Raw genomic sequence first — 17,003 nt, 5'->3', positions numbered from 1 at the left:
GTTTTTAGGGCAGAAACTGGCGCAGAGGGGCGGATACACGGGGTCTGTATCGTGTTCATGAATTTACGAAGGTGGAGCTGTTTGGATGGGCGATGCCAGATTCTGCTGGTGAAGGTACCACTCGCAAGGCTACGCCAGCATCTAATGGCAAGGGCGGGGGTGCAGCGGTAACAGCAACAACCCTCTTCGACGACATCCTCGCGCTCCAAACTGAAATCCTCACCGCGCTAAATCTCCCGTGTCGCGTCCTAGAGATGCCCGCACATGACCTCGGAGCCAGCGCCGCCCGCAAGCAGGATATAGAGGTCCTGTTTCCTTCCCGGATGGCCTCCTCGCACTCCTCCTCGCCCACCGAAAATGCCACTAGCAATGCGACCAGCAACAACGACATTGACGTGGAATCAGGTTGGGGCGAGGTGACCTCCGCCTCCATCTGCACAGATTACCAAACCAGACGGCTAGGGACAAGGCTTAAGTCTGACGCTGGTGATGGTGGTGCTGGGAAGTTTCCGCATACGGTGAACGGGACGGCGATGGCAGTCCCGAGGATTATTGCGGCGTTGTTGGAGCACGGGTGGGATGAGAAGAAGGGGGTTGTTGTGTTGCCAGAAGTTCTGAGAACGTGGATGGGGGGAATAGGGGTTATAGGGGGCAAGGAGGAGAGTTAATCGAAGCTGGAATTTATTTAGGGGAACGGGTGAAGGGGCCTTTTGAGTTTGAGGATGTATGATATGTAGATTTGTGTCATATATACCATGGATACTGGGTGGGCGTATACATTGTAAATAGTAGATTCTAGGGAATATTGATACTCAAATGTACGATAGAAGCATAGAGTATGTTTTCATTCTATTTCCCATATATACAGATATTTTTATCCAGAGTTTTAAAGAAAAAATCTGTATATACATACACATTGATACTCTACATTCAAAACTCTCCTCCCTATAACATTCTGCCGTTTCATAGTCTAGATAAATACATACATACATACATCGATTACACTGTGTGACTGATCAACTACCTGCCTCTACCAAGGTAACTCATATTAACTATCGATCTCCATGCCATAATATGATATCATCATGTTGCATATATTAACAGGAAATAGAAAAGGAAAGAACAAGATATGAAATAGTCATTTACGTCGCGTTCCAATCATCAACGAAATAAATAAAAAGGGGAAAGGGAAGAAGTTAACACAAGAGGGATGCTTGTAGAGAGATAAGATGGGAAGTTAAAGTGGGAGGGGGGGGTATATATCATATATTCGTTTCGTGAGCACAGTTTGGGAAAACGCGTGAAAATAATAGAAGTGACACAAGAAAACAAAATGAATTGGAGGAAAAAAGAAAAAAAGACGAGACTCAATCCCTCTCCAAAAGGGAAGTGCATGAAATGAAAAAACCACTCAGGGGTAATATCGCCGTCCACATGAAGAATATTAAAAAGAGGTAGAACAAATATAATAGAATAAAGACAAGAAAGGAGGAAAAGGACGTAAAGAAGGAACAAACTCTTCACCCTGACCTTACCTTACCTCACCTCACCTCACCTCAACCCAACCCAACCCAACACAGCTCACCCTAATTGAAACCTTGTCAACTCGAAAGCCAAGGCAGATACAGATATATAGCTCACTCCCACGGATAATCCCCATCCTCCACCCTCGTACACGTCAAATACGGCAGCAAAACACCTCCGGCATCTTCCGTTCCGCTGCCGCTCAAACTCCTCAAATCCAATTCCAGAAAATTTCTCATAAGCGGCTTCACAATATCTCTCGCCAGTCTCTTAATTTCATCCATCTTGCGCTCGAATCTCTTCAGATTCTCGCGCGAGTAAAGCGAGTCATGCGAATTTGTATGGGACTGTTTGAGGAATCTCTTTAGTTCCTCGTGCGGGAGGTATGCCTGGTTTGAAGGGGAGCCGAGAAGGCGGTATGTGCGGCCGGGAGAGTAAGGGGAGGAAGGGGGGGTGATTTGACTATAATGTTTATTATTAGAAGCGCCTGCGCTAGTCATGGTTGTTGTTGTTGTTGTTGTTGTGCTCGTGGTTGTGGGTATATTATTCCTGTTATTATTTGAATTCGCCGCTGTCACGGTGCTAGTATCGCCGTAGCCATTGCTTGTCGCGAGAGCGCCGCTACCGGTACTATAATTGCTATTCCCTCCTCCTCGGGACTGCGATTGTGACGACAACGCCTTCAATATCCCTGCCGGGGGGGGTGTTGTGTTCTCCACAAGCCACTGCCGAAACAGCGACACCGCTAACCAATCCAGATATGCATTGAAAGGGCTAACCCGCTCTCCTCTCGAGGTCGTTAGTGATAATCGGAACAACTTCGCCTCCACACGCGCTTTCAAATCTTCTAGATCCTCTACTTTATCCTCAATGAGATCTAGCACGGGGTCCGGTAGGGGTGAGTATGAACCATGACCCAAATGTGGTAGCGCGGCGGGCCATTGGCCCACAACATGGATTAGGGCTTCTGTGAATATTACATGGCTTCGGGCTAGGTAGCCCAGTCGTAGGTAGCTGGGGGGATATTTTGCGATTTGCTTGTACAGACGGGATGAGAAGCGCAGGAGGTGATGGTCGACGCGGGGTCCCACAACAGGAAGGGCGTCGTACATGTCAGCGAGGTTTAGGAGGGATTTACATTCTGAATAGGCGGAGGCAATGTTTACGGCGTTGAGCTGTGGAGGATAGTTATAGAAGATGCGGAAGAGATTGTCATAGTCGCAGATTGTGGGGTCAAGGGGGGTTTCTTCGATGGCGGTCTTTGCTACTGAAGTTGATGTCGTGGTGCTTGGAAGGTGGAGAGCGGATTGGATTCCGGTAAGGCTGGTGATGGAGCGGAAGAAGCCTTGTTGTGGTGGGGGAGGTTTTGTGCGGGCGGGTGGGGGTTTGGGTGGGCGATAGTTTCCGCCGAATATCGAGTTGTTTTGGGATGGTGGCTGCGGGTGATATCAGCATATACAGAGATGTGTTATTTTCTTGACGTAAATGAAAATTTTCATCTCACCTTCTGCACAAGAATCGGCATCTCATCTTCCTCCCTATTATCCCAATCCAATTCATACCTCCACCGCGTCTTCAAGGGTGCCGACGAAGCACGCCGATGATGCGCAACAAATTCTTCTCCGCCCCCATCTTCATCAGGAATAATTGCTAGCCCGCGCTCCGCATTAGAATCGCCATTGTCGTTCGTATCACCCCCCTCTACCATATGGGCCTCTCTCACCGCCTGTACCCGCGACCACTCTTCACTCGTGCCCGCATCAAAAAAGCCCGAAGAACGCGCCAAGATCAGGCGATGGAGTAAATAGCGCCTTTCCTGCGCTGATGCACGGATGACGATCTCGACATCTCCCGTCGCGGCGAAGATAGGGAATTGATTTTGAGGTTGGCGAGTAGAACCACCATGATGTGAGCGGCCGGAGCGGGAATGTTGATGTTGGGAGTGGGAATAACCGTGGTGACGGCGATGAGAGTGGGAGACGCGTGAGGAGGAAGCGACGGACGTGGGGGCGGGGACTGTCAAGGCGCGGCCGGGAGTGTCTGGGTGGGATACCATGTCTGCCGTTGTAGGTGAGGTTGGTGAAGTTGATGAGGCTGCTGTCCTTGTTGTTCGAGGTTCAGGAGGATTGGAGGAGGCTCGATTTATTGAGGGACGGGAAAGGTGGAGGAGCATCGCATCAAGTTGGAGCACATGGCATGGGTCTGGTTGGAATGGATGTATTTGTTTATTGTGTATTAGGGATAGATAGAAAATGTCAATATGTAAGATAAGATATGCTTTATTCACAGGAGGAAACAGTAAAAAAAGAGACCGAAACAGGGAGATCCTCGACCTGGAGGGACGGCGAGAGTTGTCACAGACAGACACGGTGAGGATGCGCTCCTGATGGGTGGGATAGCGCTCAGGAGCAGCAGAATCCGGTTCTTCAGGCGTTCAAACGTTTCTCGAGCGAGTCAATCCCAACGATGCCCAGCAGGTTCTTGTCAAGGAAAGGGATTTGACAGAGAACGCAGACGCGAGGCGGACCCAACTGCAGCGATTTAGTTACAGCTTTGCGCGGTCTTAGTCCCGGGTCGGTTGTCTTGTCTCAGCATCCCGTCGCTGTTGATAGTGGAGTGGATAACAGGCAATATTTAACTAAATACTATCCACGCCCGCCAGGGCCAAGGACACCTCGAGCCACAACACAAACAAATAACTCTGTACACACACAGGGGTCGCTCCTCTTTCTTTTTTCACAAAATCAGAGCAGACCACCAGAGCAGAGAGATTTTCAGCGCATGATGAAGGAAAAGAAGAGGAGCTCAACCTGCTCAGCCTCCATCCCATCCCGCCATTAAAGAGTAAAATCTCCCAATTAGCTTAACTAAATAGACGAGCTGAGTGGCGAGGCTGTTGACCATCATCCTACCCTATCACCACACGAGAAAACCGCTCTTGACAGGGCAATGACAGCTATGACAGACAGGCTGGGATGGGCTGGGATTTTTGCCTTTTCTCTCACATGTGAGACAAACCTCCCCCGTCGTCCCCGTCAGGAGCGTCAAAGAGCAACAAAAACCTGGGCTGGCTTGGGGACTCAACCAGACAGGCAGAAACGGGACCCCGGCTTGGTGCATCTTGAAACAAACCAGCAATAATCTCATTCCCGTGAAACTGAGGACTCCGTGGGAAGTTCAAACATTGTGGCTAGTGATGGGGAAATAATAGTAGCGGAATTAGATGTAGGAAGCTACATACGCAGCGTATGCAACCTTGGAACCAGATATAATATTTAGATTCTGAAAAGCATTTCACATCTCCAAAGCCCTGAATTTATGTAGCTATATCTAATTTATAGAATTTGCAATGAAAACTAGCATAAGTCCTGTTAATAACGTGATCTACTAACTGTAAAAATGATGTGATGTCATATATCTGCAACTGGGGAGAAGGATAGAATCAAGGATGGAAAACGTTAGTTAGTGGCTTTTCTTGAGGGTGGATTTTTCTTCTCCCCTTCCTCTCAAAAGGGAAGACAGATTAGAGGGAAATTAAAACAAGTTGCATTATCGGATCAGGTATATATCCACATAAAATCAAAACCAAATGAGAAGGGATCAAGGACATTGTACTCCGTACAGCAAAGCTAAAATACCACCTCAAAAAAAAAAAAAAAAAAAAAAAAAAAAAAAAAAAAAAAAAAAAGAATCCAAGCCTAGTCAGGTCCAATTTTCCCGGCAGGAATCTCACCAGACGTGAAATGAAATGAAGATAGAATATATAAAATAGACCGACATCAAATATCAGCTAGAGTGTATCATGTGCATTAAAAACAATGGTAGGGGGCCAAAAAAATAGGTGGGATAAAATAGAGAAAATCAAACAAAAACCGAAAACAAGCAGCTAAAGTGCTTATAATCATTCTCTAAAAGTAGGAATGCTCTGGGAGTAACATACAAAACGCGCACACCGGTGAAATTAAGGGAAAGTAAAAGAAAAAATGACGAGCAATCAAAGAGAAGTGAAGAGAAGAGAGACCAATATGGTACGATATGTATAATTCACTTCATGGAAACTTCACTTGGAGAAAATGTAAACGATATCTTTCCAGCCAAAAATGCAAACTGGGTAATAGGAAATTATATAAAAGTAGGGTGAAGGGGAGGGGAGAAAGTATATTGGATAATTCGAAAACGCCCCACACACTAAAACGCTTCGCGAAAACTTCAAAGTACCCAAGGTGGAATCTGGGCGGAAGCGTGTAAAGAGATGTCATGAATCGTCGCTAGAACGGTATGAGAAGTGGAAAAAAAAGGGGGGGTCATGAATTAAAAAAGAGTAGAAGAAGAAGAAAAGGAGGGGCAGAGCTAAACCAGATTTGAGTCAGACAAGAAAGATATGAGAAGTTAAGAGAAAGAGCGAAGAGAAAAGTATATAAACGGGGCGGGTGTGAGTTGTATACGCTGTCAAATGCCTGAGAGTATGAATGGTGGTGAACGGAAGAAGACATGGCTGGAAAAAGAGAACTAAATGAAGAAGCGGCAGATAAAGATGTGAGACTTAGAACGCTGTTCAATAGGGAAATATGGTGGGGGTATTGTATGTTTAATCGGAAAAGGCCAAAGAATATGAAACTAAGGACGCTCTTCCTTTTCTTCCTTGTCTCTTTTTGGGGGGTTCTATCTTCCGTTCAAAAACGAGTGTCAGAAAACAGCAGACAATCCGTTCTTTGAGTGGCGTCGACTGAATCGTTTCTTCCCCTTCACGGATTCCGAATCACCTGCGGCATGATGCTTGACAAGCATGGCTCGTCCACTTGCTTGTGGCGCGTTGGAATTGGCGGAGAAATCATCGGAACGATCAATGGTGTTTGCATGGCTCGAAACACCAGACGATAGGTCCCTCAACGTATCATCGCCATAGGAACTATTCGACGCTTGGAATGCCGCCATCTCTTTGGCAAGATCTAACGTATCTATCCATTCTTGTGTAGAAAGAGCAGATGCTGCAACATCCGAAGAGAATGGTTTCGAGTCTTCAAAAACATAGTGTTTGTCGCGCTGTAAAAAGTAGAAAAATCAAATTAACAAACGATCAAGCTATAACTAACCGGGGAAGTTGTTCTTACCGTATCTACTACCCATGATGAATAGCCTTTTACATCCGTGGTGCATCGATATTGTGCGCCTGGCGCTAGGAGAGAGATATCCATTTTTGCCTTCTTTTCCTCTCCACCAGCGGGCACGATAATGACGCGGCCAGCAGAGGTTACCATAACTAATCGCTGACGCTTCTTAGTCGTGTTCCCTCCGAAAAATCGAGAAAACTTCTTGGGGGCATCACCGTCGCCATGTCCACCTTTTCCGTGTCCATTGTGAGGAGCAGGCGCAGACAAAACAACCAAATTGCCCATTTTCAATATACGCTCGTTTGTGCGAGTCAAAACGGGAGACCACTCAATATCAAGTTGCGAAGGAGGTGGGAGATCAGTAACAAGGCGTGGATATGGCCTTGCGTTTCCTGGGTTACCAGAAGATCCAACGCCCTTAATTGTGATGTTTGGGGGGAAACTGTCGTCCTTACTGGTACCGTTTAGTTTGATTGGCTCTGGTGGTGGCGGAACGTATGGCTTTAAACGTGGTGCTTTTTGTTTCCAAAGGCCACGACCCCAAACGATGCCGTCGAAAAATTCATGGTTTTTGATGTGTTCGATTTGCAAGCGCCTAGACGGGTCAAGCACAAGGAGCCGTTCAACTAAATCTCGAGCAACTGCCGGGAATCCTGGAGGGAACTCATACTCGAGGCCAACAATTTTTTGGAATGTTTGATATTCATTCGCAGCTTTGAACGGAGGTCGTCCGGCTAATAATTGGTAGATGATACATCCAAAGGCCCACAAATCACTTGCCTTGTAGGCACTCTTGTCTGTGAGGAGTTCTGGACTGACATACTCTGCAGTTCCTACGAAGGAATTGGCCCGATCCTGGGTAGGGCCATCAGAGTCCATCTGTGGCATACCACTCGACTTTTCCTCCTGTCTCTTGGAACGATCCAATATTTTAGCCGTGCCAAAGTCGGTGATCTTCACATGCATCTGGCTGTCAAGTAGTACGTTTTCCGGTTTAAGATCTCGATGGATAACCCCACGTTTGTGCATGTAGTCAATGGTATCAAGAATCTGCGCCCCGTAGAATCTAGTGCATTCTTCATCGAACGACGACATCCGTTTCAACACCCCTAATAGCTCTCCTCCGCTCGCAAGGTCAAGGACAAAATATAGAGATCGTTCATCCTGAAATGTATAGTATAATCGAACAACACCGGGATGGTCGGTCAATCTGTTTAGTGTATCCTTCTCGATGTTAACATACTTCACTTTCTTTTCCTTGATGATATGCCGTTTGTCAAGTATCTTTATGGCGTATTCTTTTAAGGTTTGGCGATCAGTGGCTGCAACTACTGTACTGTATGATCCCTCACCAAGCGTGCGGCCGAAGGAAAAGTCTCTAACGCCTTTCTTCACGAATCTCGAAACGGATTTGCCATTCGCGTCGATTTCTTGCCGTACACCAACAGCCGCTCCACGCTCCTGCCATTCTTCACTGCTGGATAGCCCGACAATCTCGAAGCCATACGGAGAACCGGAGAGCGGGGAAGCTCCATTGTTATGTGTTGCTCGAGAGCTCCCCCTGGGTGGCAGTGGGGCGCTCCCGCTATGAAATTGTGTCTGTTTGTAGGATCTATCGGAATGGCTATTGTCGTGTACTGGGACTCCTGCTTGCAGAGCTGCGGATCCACCACGAGAATCCGATCGTGATTGACTGTCAGAGGCGGATGAGGCAGAGGACTCTGTACGGAGTCGATATCCTTCCCTAGCAGCCAGATTTGAAGACGACCCATTGGTCAAGGGTTGTGTATAGTATACCGACAGTGGACGTCCAGGATTTTGGGGGCCAGGGGAGGTTGAGGTTTGAGAAGCGGCTGCAGCATATTGGGGATACTGGTGCTGCGGCTGCTGTGGGGCCGGGGGGTTCTGATATCCATAACCAACCGATAATCTGTTATTTTGGATATGAGGGGAAGAGTCTTGGGTTCTAGAGGATGAATGGGCGTTGATTTCAGGTTGAGGGGGAACTCGTTCATCGACCATGGCAGGCGAATCCGTTCGGGGAGGAAGTGTTGATGGAGATGCTGGAGCCTTGTCTACCGCCTGGGCCGAGGAGTCGTCTGGGTTTGCAATCCGCAGGCCCCCAAAGGACTGCGATAGGCTTAGATCCCCATCCATGGCAAGGAGGGATATGGGCAAGAGGAGTTCCGTGGTGTAGGATAGAGAAGGGTGCGAAAACGAGTGGGGAGAGAGACGTGGCAGTCAAGTGAAACAAGGGGCTGGCAAACACCGGGAGGATAGACGAAAGTGCGGAATAATTAACCAGATGAGTGGTCTCACAAAATAGAGACTACGCCGGTTGTTGGAACGACCTATAAGGCATGACAGGTGCACGATACAGCCAGAGAAAGACAATCCTGGAGTGCAGTCCAGCAGCAGACCCAGGGGAGGAAGAGAAGTCGTGTTCCAAAGAAGGCAATTCCGCGGAGTGCAGAGACAGAGGGCGAGAAAATTGCAACGGGAGACAAGGGAGACGGGGTTGAGGTTGAGCTGAAGGACTCGGAAGCGAGGATTGATTGATGGTTATGTGTGAGTGAGATATTGGGTTCTTCTTCTTGGAGGTTTGGCGGCGGTCGTTGGGTGAGGAGAACAGCGCTGATGGCAGCGGTACCTAGCCCAACCAAGATATGTGTATCAAATACAAGATCAGTGGTGACATGGTAATCTATGTGACAAGACCGTACGGTATAGCACGCCCACTTGGCTGTCCGTTTGCTCTAAAATTACCCCGGATTTCAAATTTTGTAATCTACATACCGTATTAAAACCGTTCTCTGTTTCTGTCACAGGTTCGTCTTGGCATCCATGCTGATGGCAGAATGGAGATTCAGCAGGAGATTGATACACGTATACTCTCTTCCAGCAACAGATGGGATATACCTATAAGTACACGCAGTGCACACACTGGATATTGGCACCTCGACTCTATCGGCTTGTCTTAGATCTGCATACAGCAAGAGAACTGACCTCAATCATACAGAACATACATTCGCTCCGAACGCTATTGGGACACATTCTTCTGGAACGAAACAAATCCAAGCAGGAATTGCTATATATAGCAGTCGTTCCAAGCCATGCCAGGTGGTGGACTCCCAAGGCTACCAAGGGTGTCTCGCCCTTGGCTTGTTTCTTTCACTATGCTTACCTTGTGCGCTTGTGCGTGCTGAACTTCAGCCCTATCGGGGATCGCCCTGCGCCTGCCGCAGAGAATGGGGACGCAAATCCAATCCATCCATTATGATAACGACAATCTAATTAATATGAAGGGAAGTAGCAGTAACAACACCATGTTCTTTGTTGACATGGCTTCTTTCCCTTCTTTTCTATACCCTTCCTGGTCGGGGTATTTCTTTTTTAACAAATCCATTGCTGTCGCTGCTGAATCCCATGTGCTCTCCTGTGCCTCTTTATATTCCTTGCTTTGGATCATAACAGCATTGTGCATGGCTTGTTGTAACCATGTTTCGACTACGTCCAACTCACATTGTCCCCTCGGACGACGAGATCTATTCAAGTGTCCAGAGGATTCTGGTTGCTCGAATTCTCGAAAGAGGTGGAGATCTACATGTATCACCACATCGACAGCGTCAGTCCTCATCAGAAGCGGCGCCCATGGATTCTCCTCTTCTTGCCCTTGATTCCAGTAGCTTCGAGGAGTTTACAGATTGTGGCCCTGATGATTGTGACAGCTCTCCCAGCCTCAGTAGTGGTAAGGGTAAACGAAAGACCTCATCCGAAGAGACACAGACAGAGCACCATCAGCTATCTCCTGGCCACCAAGAGGCTCCGCCCTCCGGGACTGATGATACTCGTCTGGCTGAGCAATTGGAAACAATAACGCTGAGCTTTACCTCATTCCTTTCACCATCCATATGGCTTGGTCCGTTTGCTTCGTCTTCTGGGCCTGTTGGTGGAAACTTGTGCCAGGAGCGGGGAGATGACTTTTCAACGACTCCGTTCTACCCAATGAAGCCAATGGCATCATTTCTAATACCGCCAGGATTTCCTCCGCTAAAGTGTCATGCTCTTTATTCAGATATTTTTCTATGTTCAGAAGAGTCGAACAAAGCATTTCCAGTTCTGGGATGTGCTATTACGGGTCCAATTCCGCCAAGGTCCGCGCGCTGCAGCTCCCCGTACTTCCAATCTATAGCATCTACACCTTCACTTTCACACTCTCAGGATACCGATTTGGAAAGTGAAAGTCAGGATGGCTTTACCTCATCCAACCCTGGCAGCAGCCGGGAGCTTACAACAAGCCTCTACGGAATCGATCCATTTTTTAATCACTTTGGCCAGTCCCCTGCCACCAGCGATGCCAATTGTGGCAGTGACAACAGTCGAACTGTTAAGAAAGTTTCGAATGTCAACTGCTTTCAATGTCAGTGGCATTGCCCGAAGGGGGTACCTGACAACAGCTACGCTTCTGCAATAACTTCACTCTCTTGCTACGGATTTGATTCAATTGGTAGGTAAGCCGCTTGGTTTCTGGTATAAATATCTTTTCTTGTCCACAGAAGCCCTCGAAGATTCTTTTTCCTTGCACAACTTTTCACGTTTCATGAATTCCATAATTGGGATCTTTCTTTGTTTGACTACCATATACGTTGTACCCAAATAAATACTCATTCAACATTACCAATTTGTATCGAAGTATTTAGCTACTTCAATCAAAATGGGCCGCAACTTTGACGCTAATATGTTGCCTCAAGTAGCTCCTGAAGAGGTAGCATCATCCCAGGCCTCCCAAAGCGGATCGTCGAGCCCAGATCAATCCCCTGCGACACCGGCATCTAGTGTGGAGGGTGTCAGCACCGTATCAACTTCCAGGAACCCGACTCAAGGTTATCCAATTGCATCCTCAAGCATTGTTACGCGCACGGGCCGAATCCTTCTTATTGCACCAAAAGCTATTGCAGACCAAATCCCTCAAATCGAGAGAATTTCCCAGGAAGCGATTGGGCTGCCGCAAGTACCACAATCCTATACGTTCTTTACATTGCCTTGGTTGACCCTGCAGCCAATGACTCCCACATACCCAGTATTGACTCCAGCGAACCAGCCGCAGCCTGCAATCCCACTCCGTCATACAGGCATAAATTACTATCATGTACCCTTGGGCGGCATTGTCAGGAACCCTATTCCACCAAGTCCGGTCAGTCTATGATTTATCGATGTAATCCTTTTTGCAGGTTTGTTTAATATGGCTTCCGAGAAGCTGTTTAACTAAATGATCACGAGCTTATAGGCTTTGAACCAGGAACAGCAGCAACAATATACTGAACCAACCACAAATTCAGCATATCCAACAGGGCACGGATACTTAGTCCAGCAAGCAGGCCAACAGGTGCACGATAACAATGCTAGTGAGCCTGTGACAAGTCGGCTGCCTGCGGGATCATTCCAGATGCCTCTGGGTGTGCGCTGGCGAATTCAGCAATTCAACTGGGCTCCTGATCCTACTAGCCACCCTGGAGGAGGCCCTAATAATATGTGATCACTATGCCATTACACTGATGGACAATGAAGGTTAGACGGCTCAATTCAGAAGGTCATTGTCACGTTTAATTTTCACATTTCAAAACGTGAGCCTCTTTTGCATTGTACATGTATGACATGTACATTTGTTTTAGGCATGAGGTCAGTGATGGAAGAAATTTTCTCGAGGAAGGTGTAGTTATCAGAATGGCTTCGGAATTCTCTCACTGGTTTCTTTTCTCTTTTCCTTTCCTTTTTTCTCCCCTTCTGTTCCTTCTGCAGTGGTTGTATGGTGCTATTTTTCTTTGTGAGGCTTCTTCTTGTTCAATTTTATTGAGGAGCAGAATTCATTTGTGCTTAGGTTGATTAACTAAATAGTTGGCTGTTATGGTGGTATGCATTTGCAGTTATATTTTTCAGCGCATGTTTTTTTCATGATTTATGGAATTATGATTCATGACTTCTTTGGCTCTTGCTCGAGACCTTATATTATTACTGCTGTCATTCTTTTAGTTTCTTCTTATCTTCTCACTTGTATTTTTTTCTATTTTTTTCTATTCCTTTCTTTCTCATTTTTCTTGTTGTTATTGCTGTTGTTAAATGTGAAATCAATATCAACGAGCTGATGATACCATACCTGGCTAGTTAGCGCATCAAGTTTCATATCAAGTAGAGTGTTCTTGTGTCTTTGGAAAGAGATCTGCTCGCAATGTCATTATTATGCCAGCAAGAGCATATGGTAGCTCATAGCTTTTAATTATTATTTTAAAAGCAGAACAAAAAGGGGAAAACAAAACAAAAAAAAGCCTTGTCACACCACACACACCACATGTACTGTAACCCCCCAAGGCCAAATCTCCCATATATGTATGTATATCTACGATATCTAAAGATGTCTCTTCTCTCTTCTTTCTTCTTTCTTCTTTTATTTGTTTATCCTCACTTCTTTCTCCGGGCCCTCATTCTAATTTATATTATTAAACACCACCACGCCCAACCTTCTAAAACACCTACGTAGTCCTTTTTACACTTCTGCAAAGGGTACAAAGAAAAAAGAAAAAAGAAAAAAGAAACAGTAAAAACAGTAAAAAGGAAATCTAGTTTTTCTTCTCCCTCCCAAACACCTGCGCCCCATCAACAAGCCTCCGCTCCCCATTCTGCCGCCCATTGACAAAATCCGGATAATTCAACGTCAGCTCCACAGCGCCATTGACAATATTATCCACAGCCTCGACGCCGAGCATAAACGAGTGGTCCTGGTTGCCGACCTCGTACCGCCAGCTGCCGAAGCGGCCGCGCGACCAGATATCCTGCGCCTGCAGGCGCGGCAGGAGCTGGGTGAGGACGCCTTCGCGCTCGAGGGACGGTGTGGGGTAGCCGTGGTCGAAGCGGCGGTGGTAGGTGGAGACGATTTCGTCGGTGGGGTTGAGCATTTCGGTGTTGATGAGGCCTTGGATGGAGTCGGCGAGGATGGTGGCGGCGTTGACGGGTTTGAGGGAGGATTCGGAGACTTCGAGCATTATGGACCAGTATGGACCTGGCTGTGGGGAAGGGTTGGAGGGTTTGGAGCCGTTGGCGAGTTGTTGGGTAGGCAGCTTTTTGTCGGCGGATGGCTGGTTGTTGGGGGAGTAGTTGGAGAAGATTGTGGCGCGGTAGAAGGGGCAGTTGTCTTCGGGGAAGTAGAGCTGGAGGGTTGGAAGTTAGTATTTTTATTTTTTAATGTAGGAGATAGATGTACAAGGGGGAGGACGGTGACATACCCAGCACTTGTCGCCGATTCTCTCCGGTCGTTCACCACGGATACCAACACCAATGACGTGGGTGGAGGAGTAGAAGAGGTCCTTGCTCAGATCGACCAACTCCTTATCCCCCATCTGCTCGACAAGGGTGTCCACCTGCATGGTAGAGATGAGCTTCTGGTAGCCGACCGTAGTGCCATCGGCAAGCACAACGGTCTTATTGCCAGCATTGACCTGGGTGACTTTGGCGTGCTCGCCGAATCGAGTTTTCTCCTTGGGCAGAGTGTTTGCGACGGCAATCCAGATTCCACCGGTACCATCACGGGCGGGGAAGCGGAAAGTCGCATTGGGACCCCAGTTACCGGCGGTCTTTTGTAGGACGACGTTTCTGGTCACAGCCTTGAGATTGGGCGCTGCGACGCGCTCGCCAAGCCAGGCACATTGCATCTAATAGTAGTAGCAGGTAGAGTCAGCGGGATGCCTCGTTATTGATCAAAACTGCAAAAAAAAAATACAAAAATGAAAAGTATATATATATATATATATATATTTAAAAAAAAGAAAAAAAAAATTGGGGAATATATTTTTTTTCACATACCTTAGTCGTAGGCACAGCCCAGACCTTAAAATTATAAGGGCGCATAAATAAATCTGCAATTCCACTCCCCATCATGCGGAGAATCCACTCATCGAAGTCTTTGGGCTTTGTGTTGGCAACGCGGGCCTCAAGGGCGGCGTCGATCATACCATCCAAGCATTTGACCTGGTCCTCCTTGGGAAGCATGGAGATGTTATTTTGGAACGGGTAGGGGACCCAGAGGCCCTTGCAGCGGACATACGAGATGCGCTGGTGAGTGTACCAGTCGTCCTCGTTGGGCAGGGCCTCGTCAATGCAATCGTCGAAGTATTTGTAGTGGGAAAAGATGACGTGGCCGCCAACATCATATAGCTGTTTGTTGATTTGAGGATAATTAGCATGCCTTACTTATTAAAAATGGAAGTGTAGTCAATTGAAGACGGGGGGGGGGGTTAAATTTGCTGAAGAAAGGTATGAAACTCACGAATCCCTCCGGGGTAACATCTGTAGAGGCCAGACCGCCAGGGGTCTCATTGGAATCCACAATCATCCAAGATGGTCCATCCTATTTTTGAGGAACACAGGTGTGTTAGCAAAATTGAAGCATATATATATCTCTATAGAAATATCTCAATGTCTAGGAAGGGTTTTAAGGTGAGGGGACGCTCGTACAATCTGATTGAGGCGCTTCGCAGCACCTAAACCAGTGGGACCAGCCCCGATGACCAGGACATCGACTGAGCTATATGGCAGCCGGTTAGTGATTGAAAAAAAACTAAAAGAGAAAAGAGAGAGAGAGAGAGAGAGAGAGAGGATAAGGGGGGAAGAGCCAAATGCGCACATACATATCTGGGTGTGTCATTCTGCCTTGTAAAATATCCTGGAAGCTGGGCACGCGCTGCAGAGTTTTGCGAGCGAGACTGAGCATGAAAATACAGAAGAAAAAAAAAGAGGGGGGGAGTATCTGGAGTTGTTGTAAGTGTTGTTCTTGTCAAGGGCGGTCTTGTAGCTGTATGCAAAATAGCTGGGTGGAACCGGGGGGGAAGAGAAGGAGGGAGGAGGGGAGTGGAGGGGAGGGGAGGGGAGGGAACGCGCGTATATTTAATAATGTATTTTAATGTCAAGTGAAAAAGAACAACACGCAGCCGGGCAATGAGAGCGGACAATTAAGTAACAAGAGAAACAATAATAACTACTAACTTAACGACAGGGAAAGGGAAACGGGCGAAGGATCATGGCCCGTGGTGTGGTGTGTGGTGTGTGGTGGTGTGGTGTATGCGCTGGCGACGAGATTCGAGCAAGGAAGCATCGTGCTAGCGCGGATATTTAGAAGTATTTAAAACCTTAATATGGGCAAAAGATGACTCGGGACTATGTTTGTACGCAGCGCAGGGCGATCTAGATATCCATGATTTTCAGAGACCGCTTGCTGCTTCTTATTGACCACAATCAGCCCTTCTTGGGGGAAAATACATTTCATAGGTGCTTGTGCTTGGGAGATACTTTTCACTCAAAACCTGGTGCATCCTGGCCGAAAAAGACTCAAGTTGGACATTTCTGAACCAATACATCCTGTGTACGGAGTATATCAAGTTCAATACAGCTTTCTACAACCATTATCCTCCCCGGCGAATTGTTACTCGCCTGCTCTTGTGGACATTCATTCAGCATCCAATGAATTCCAATGAATGAGAGAATCAATGGGGTCAAGGGGGAAAAAAAGAGAGAGAGAGAGAGAGAGAGAGCCTAGCAACACAAGCAAAGAGCAGCATATCTTCACTTTTGCTTCCGTACAAATAGTTAGTTGTATTGGCACATCCTCCTCCCCTTGCTTGAACGATCACAATAGTTGCCACATCAACTTATGCAAATTCATCCAATCCCATATATCATACACAGTCTATGGAGAATCGTCGGTTACATAGGCTATGGCAGATGGAGGAGATCTTTAACGCGATGATCAAAGCAACCTGCAGACAGTAACACGAGAGTTCAAAATATTCATCATCTTCTTAATCATCATCATCATCATCATCGTCGTCGTCATCAACACCATCTCATCATCGTCTCATCATCGTCATCACCATCACCACCCGCCGAGTGGCCCTGCAGCACCTGGTTTGCAGACTGTTGGGAAAACTGCGCTCCATAAATGATCGCCACCTGCAATGGTATGGTGAATATTGGCCGTCGGGCCGTGGGCCATGAGCCCTGCTCAGCGTCAGGGTCAGGGACATACATCCATGGCGGCTTGTGGGATATTCCTCTACGGCAGATGGTGTGAGGTACCTAGCAGCCACGGCCATGTCCAACGGGTCCAGGGGTTTTCCTCCCTCCTCCCCATTCTGGCGGTCCCGCCAGAACTCTGTCTGCATTTTTGTCTTCGTGGAGTCCCTGCCCCTGTTTTCAGTTTTGAGGAGAAGGCGAATGTTTAAAACCGTTGTGCATTGAGGATGAAGAACAGTGTGGATCTTTTATGGAAGGTTATCTTTTCCCCATCATCCCGCAGCCGCGTACCTTTTTATCCATCCGTGG

General features: G+C 47.3%; 6 protein-coding genes across 7 annotated transcripts; 2 read left to right on the top strand and 4 right to left on the bottom strand.

The window, feature by feature from the left end:
• The first annotated feature begins 2 nt into the window (after positions 1–2).
• Positions 3–1,120, top strand: BDBG_16693 (seryl-tRNA synthetase). The gene has a single exon (XM_031724586.1). The coding sequence runs from the start codon at positions 93–95 to the stop codon at positions 666–668; it is 576 nt and encodes a 191-aa protein (XP_031577407.1). The 5' UTR covers positions 3–92; the 3' UTR covers positions 669–1,120.
• BDBG_02948 (uncharacterized protein) lies at positions 758–5,169 on the bottom strand. The gene is made up of 2 exons (XM_002626725.2): positions 3,029–5,169; positions 758–2,960 (listed from the first exon to the last, which is right to left on the bottom strand). Exons 1-2 carry the CDS (start codon positions 3,695–3,697, stop codon positions 1,638–1,640), a joined length of 1,992 nt encoding a protein of 663 aa, XP_002626771.2. The 5' UTR covers positions 3,698–5,169; the 3' UTR covers positions 758–1,637.
• A 40-nt stretch (positions 5,170–5,209) lies between these two features.
• On the bottom strand, positions 5,210–9,714 carry BDBG_02947 (AGC/PDK1 protein kinase). The gene is made up of 2 exons (XM_002626724.2): positions 6,636–9,714; positions 5,210–6,567 (listed from the first exon to the last, which is right to left on the bottom strand). Exons 1-2 carry the CDS (start codon positions 8,790–8,792, stop codon positions 6,211–6,213), a joined length of 2,514 nt encoding a protein of 837 aa, XP_002626770.1. The 5' UTR covers positions 8,793–9,714; the 3' UTR covers positions 5,210–6,210.
• Positions 9,546–13,266, top strand: BDBG_02946. Of its 2 annotated transcripts, none has more exons than XM_031721029.1 (3): positions 9,546–11,142; positions 11,390–11,829; positions 11,923–13,266. In XM_031721029.1, exons 1-3 carry the CDS (start codon positions 10,134–10,136, stop codon positions 12,169–12,171), a joined length of 1,698 nt encoding a protein of 565 aa, XP_031577406.1. In that variant the 5' UTR covers positions 9,546–10,133; the 3' UTR covers positions 12,172–13,266. The 2 variants fall into 2 exon arrangements, with proteins under 2 accessions (XP_031577406.1, XP_002626769.2); XM_002626723.2 differs by having other exon boundaries at positions 11,387–11,829.
• Positions 13,250–15,396, bottom strand: BDBG_02945 (UDP-galactopyranose mutase; the record flags this gene model as incomplete). Its single annotated transcript, XM_002626722.2, has 6 exons — positions 13,250–13,837; positions 13,913–14,338; positions 14,490–14,840; positions 14,953–15,033; positions 15,141–15,210; positions 15,314–15,396. 6 exons carry the CDS (start codon positions 15,394–15,396, stop codon positions 13,250–13,252), a joined length of 1,599 nt encoding a protein of 532 aa, XP_002626768.1.
• Positions 15,397–16,514: 1,118 nt separating this feature from the next.
• On the bottom strand, positions 16,515–16,843 carry BDBG_02944 (uncharacterized protein; the record flags this gene model as incomplete). The annotated part of the gene is made up of 2 exons (XM_002626721.1): positions 16,515–16,734; positions 16,758–16,843. The coding sequence occupies 2 exons, from the start codon at positions 16,841–16,843 to the stop codon at positions 16,515–16,517; spliced, it is 306 nt and encodes a 101-aa protein (XP_002626767.1).
• Between the last annotated feature and the right edge of the window lie 160 nt (positions 16,844–17,003).

The sequence above is a fragment of the Blastomyces gilchristii genome, assembly GCF_000003855.2.
Source record: "Blastomyces gilchristii SLH14081 genomic scaffold supercont1.4, whole genome shotgun sequence".
In the NCBI taxonomy this organism is placed as follows: domain Eukaryota; kingdom Fungi; phylum Ascomycota; class Eurotiomycetes; order Onygenales; family Ajellomycetaceae; genus Blastomyces; species Blastomyces gilchristii.
The sequence above is the reverse complement of the archived record's forward strand: the minus strand, read 5'-3'. Positions and strand labels throughout refer to the sequence as shown.

What these genes read in the sequence shown, in the direction of transcription:
- BDBG_02946 (XM_002626723.2), top strand. Translation starts at nt 10,134, where the DNA reads ATGTTTCGACTACGTCCAACTCACATTGTCCCCTCGGACGACGAGATC. An exon ending in CTACGGATTTGATTCAATTG is followed by an intron (nt 11,143 to 11,386) that starts GTAGGTAAGCCG and finishes TGTTGCCTCAAG; the next exon opens with TAGCTCCTGAAGAGGTAGCA. An exon ending in ACCCTATTCCACCAAGTCCG is followed by an intron (nt 11,830 to 11,922) that starts GTCAGTCTATGA and finishes ACGAGCTTATAG; the next exon opens with GCTTTGAACCAGGAACAGCA.
- BDBG_16693 (XM_031724586.1), top strand. Translation starts at nt 93, where the DNA reads ATGCCAGATTCTGCTGGTGAAGGTACCACTCGCAAGGCTACGCCAGCA.
- BDBG_02948 (XM_002626725.2), bottom strand. Translation starts at nt 3,697, where the DNA reads ATGCTCCTCCACCTTTCCCGTCCCTCAATAAATCGAGCCTCCTCCAAT. An exon ending in TGCCGATTCTTGTGCAGAAG is followed by an intron (nt 2,961 to 3,028) that starts GTGAGATGAAAA and finishes TATCACCCGCAG; the next exon opens with CCACCATCCCAAAACAACTC.
- BDBG_02947 (XM_002626724.2), bottom strand. Translation starts at nt 8,792, where the DNA reads ATGGATGGGGATCTAAGCCTATCGCAGTCCTTTGGGGGCCTGCGGATT. An exon ending in CATCATGGGTAGTAGATACG is followed by an intron (nt 6,568 to 6,635) that starts GTAAGAACAACT and finishes TACTTTTTACAG; the next exon opens with CGCGACAAACACTATGTTTT.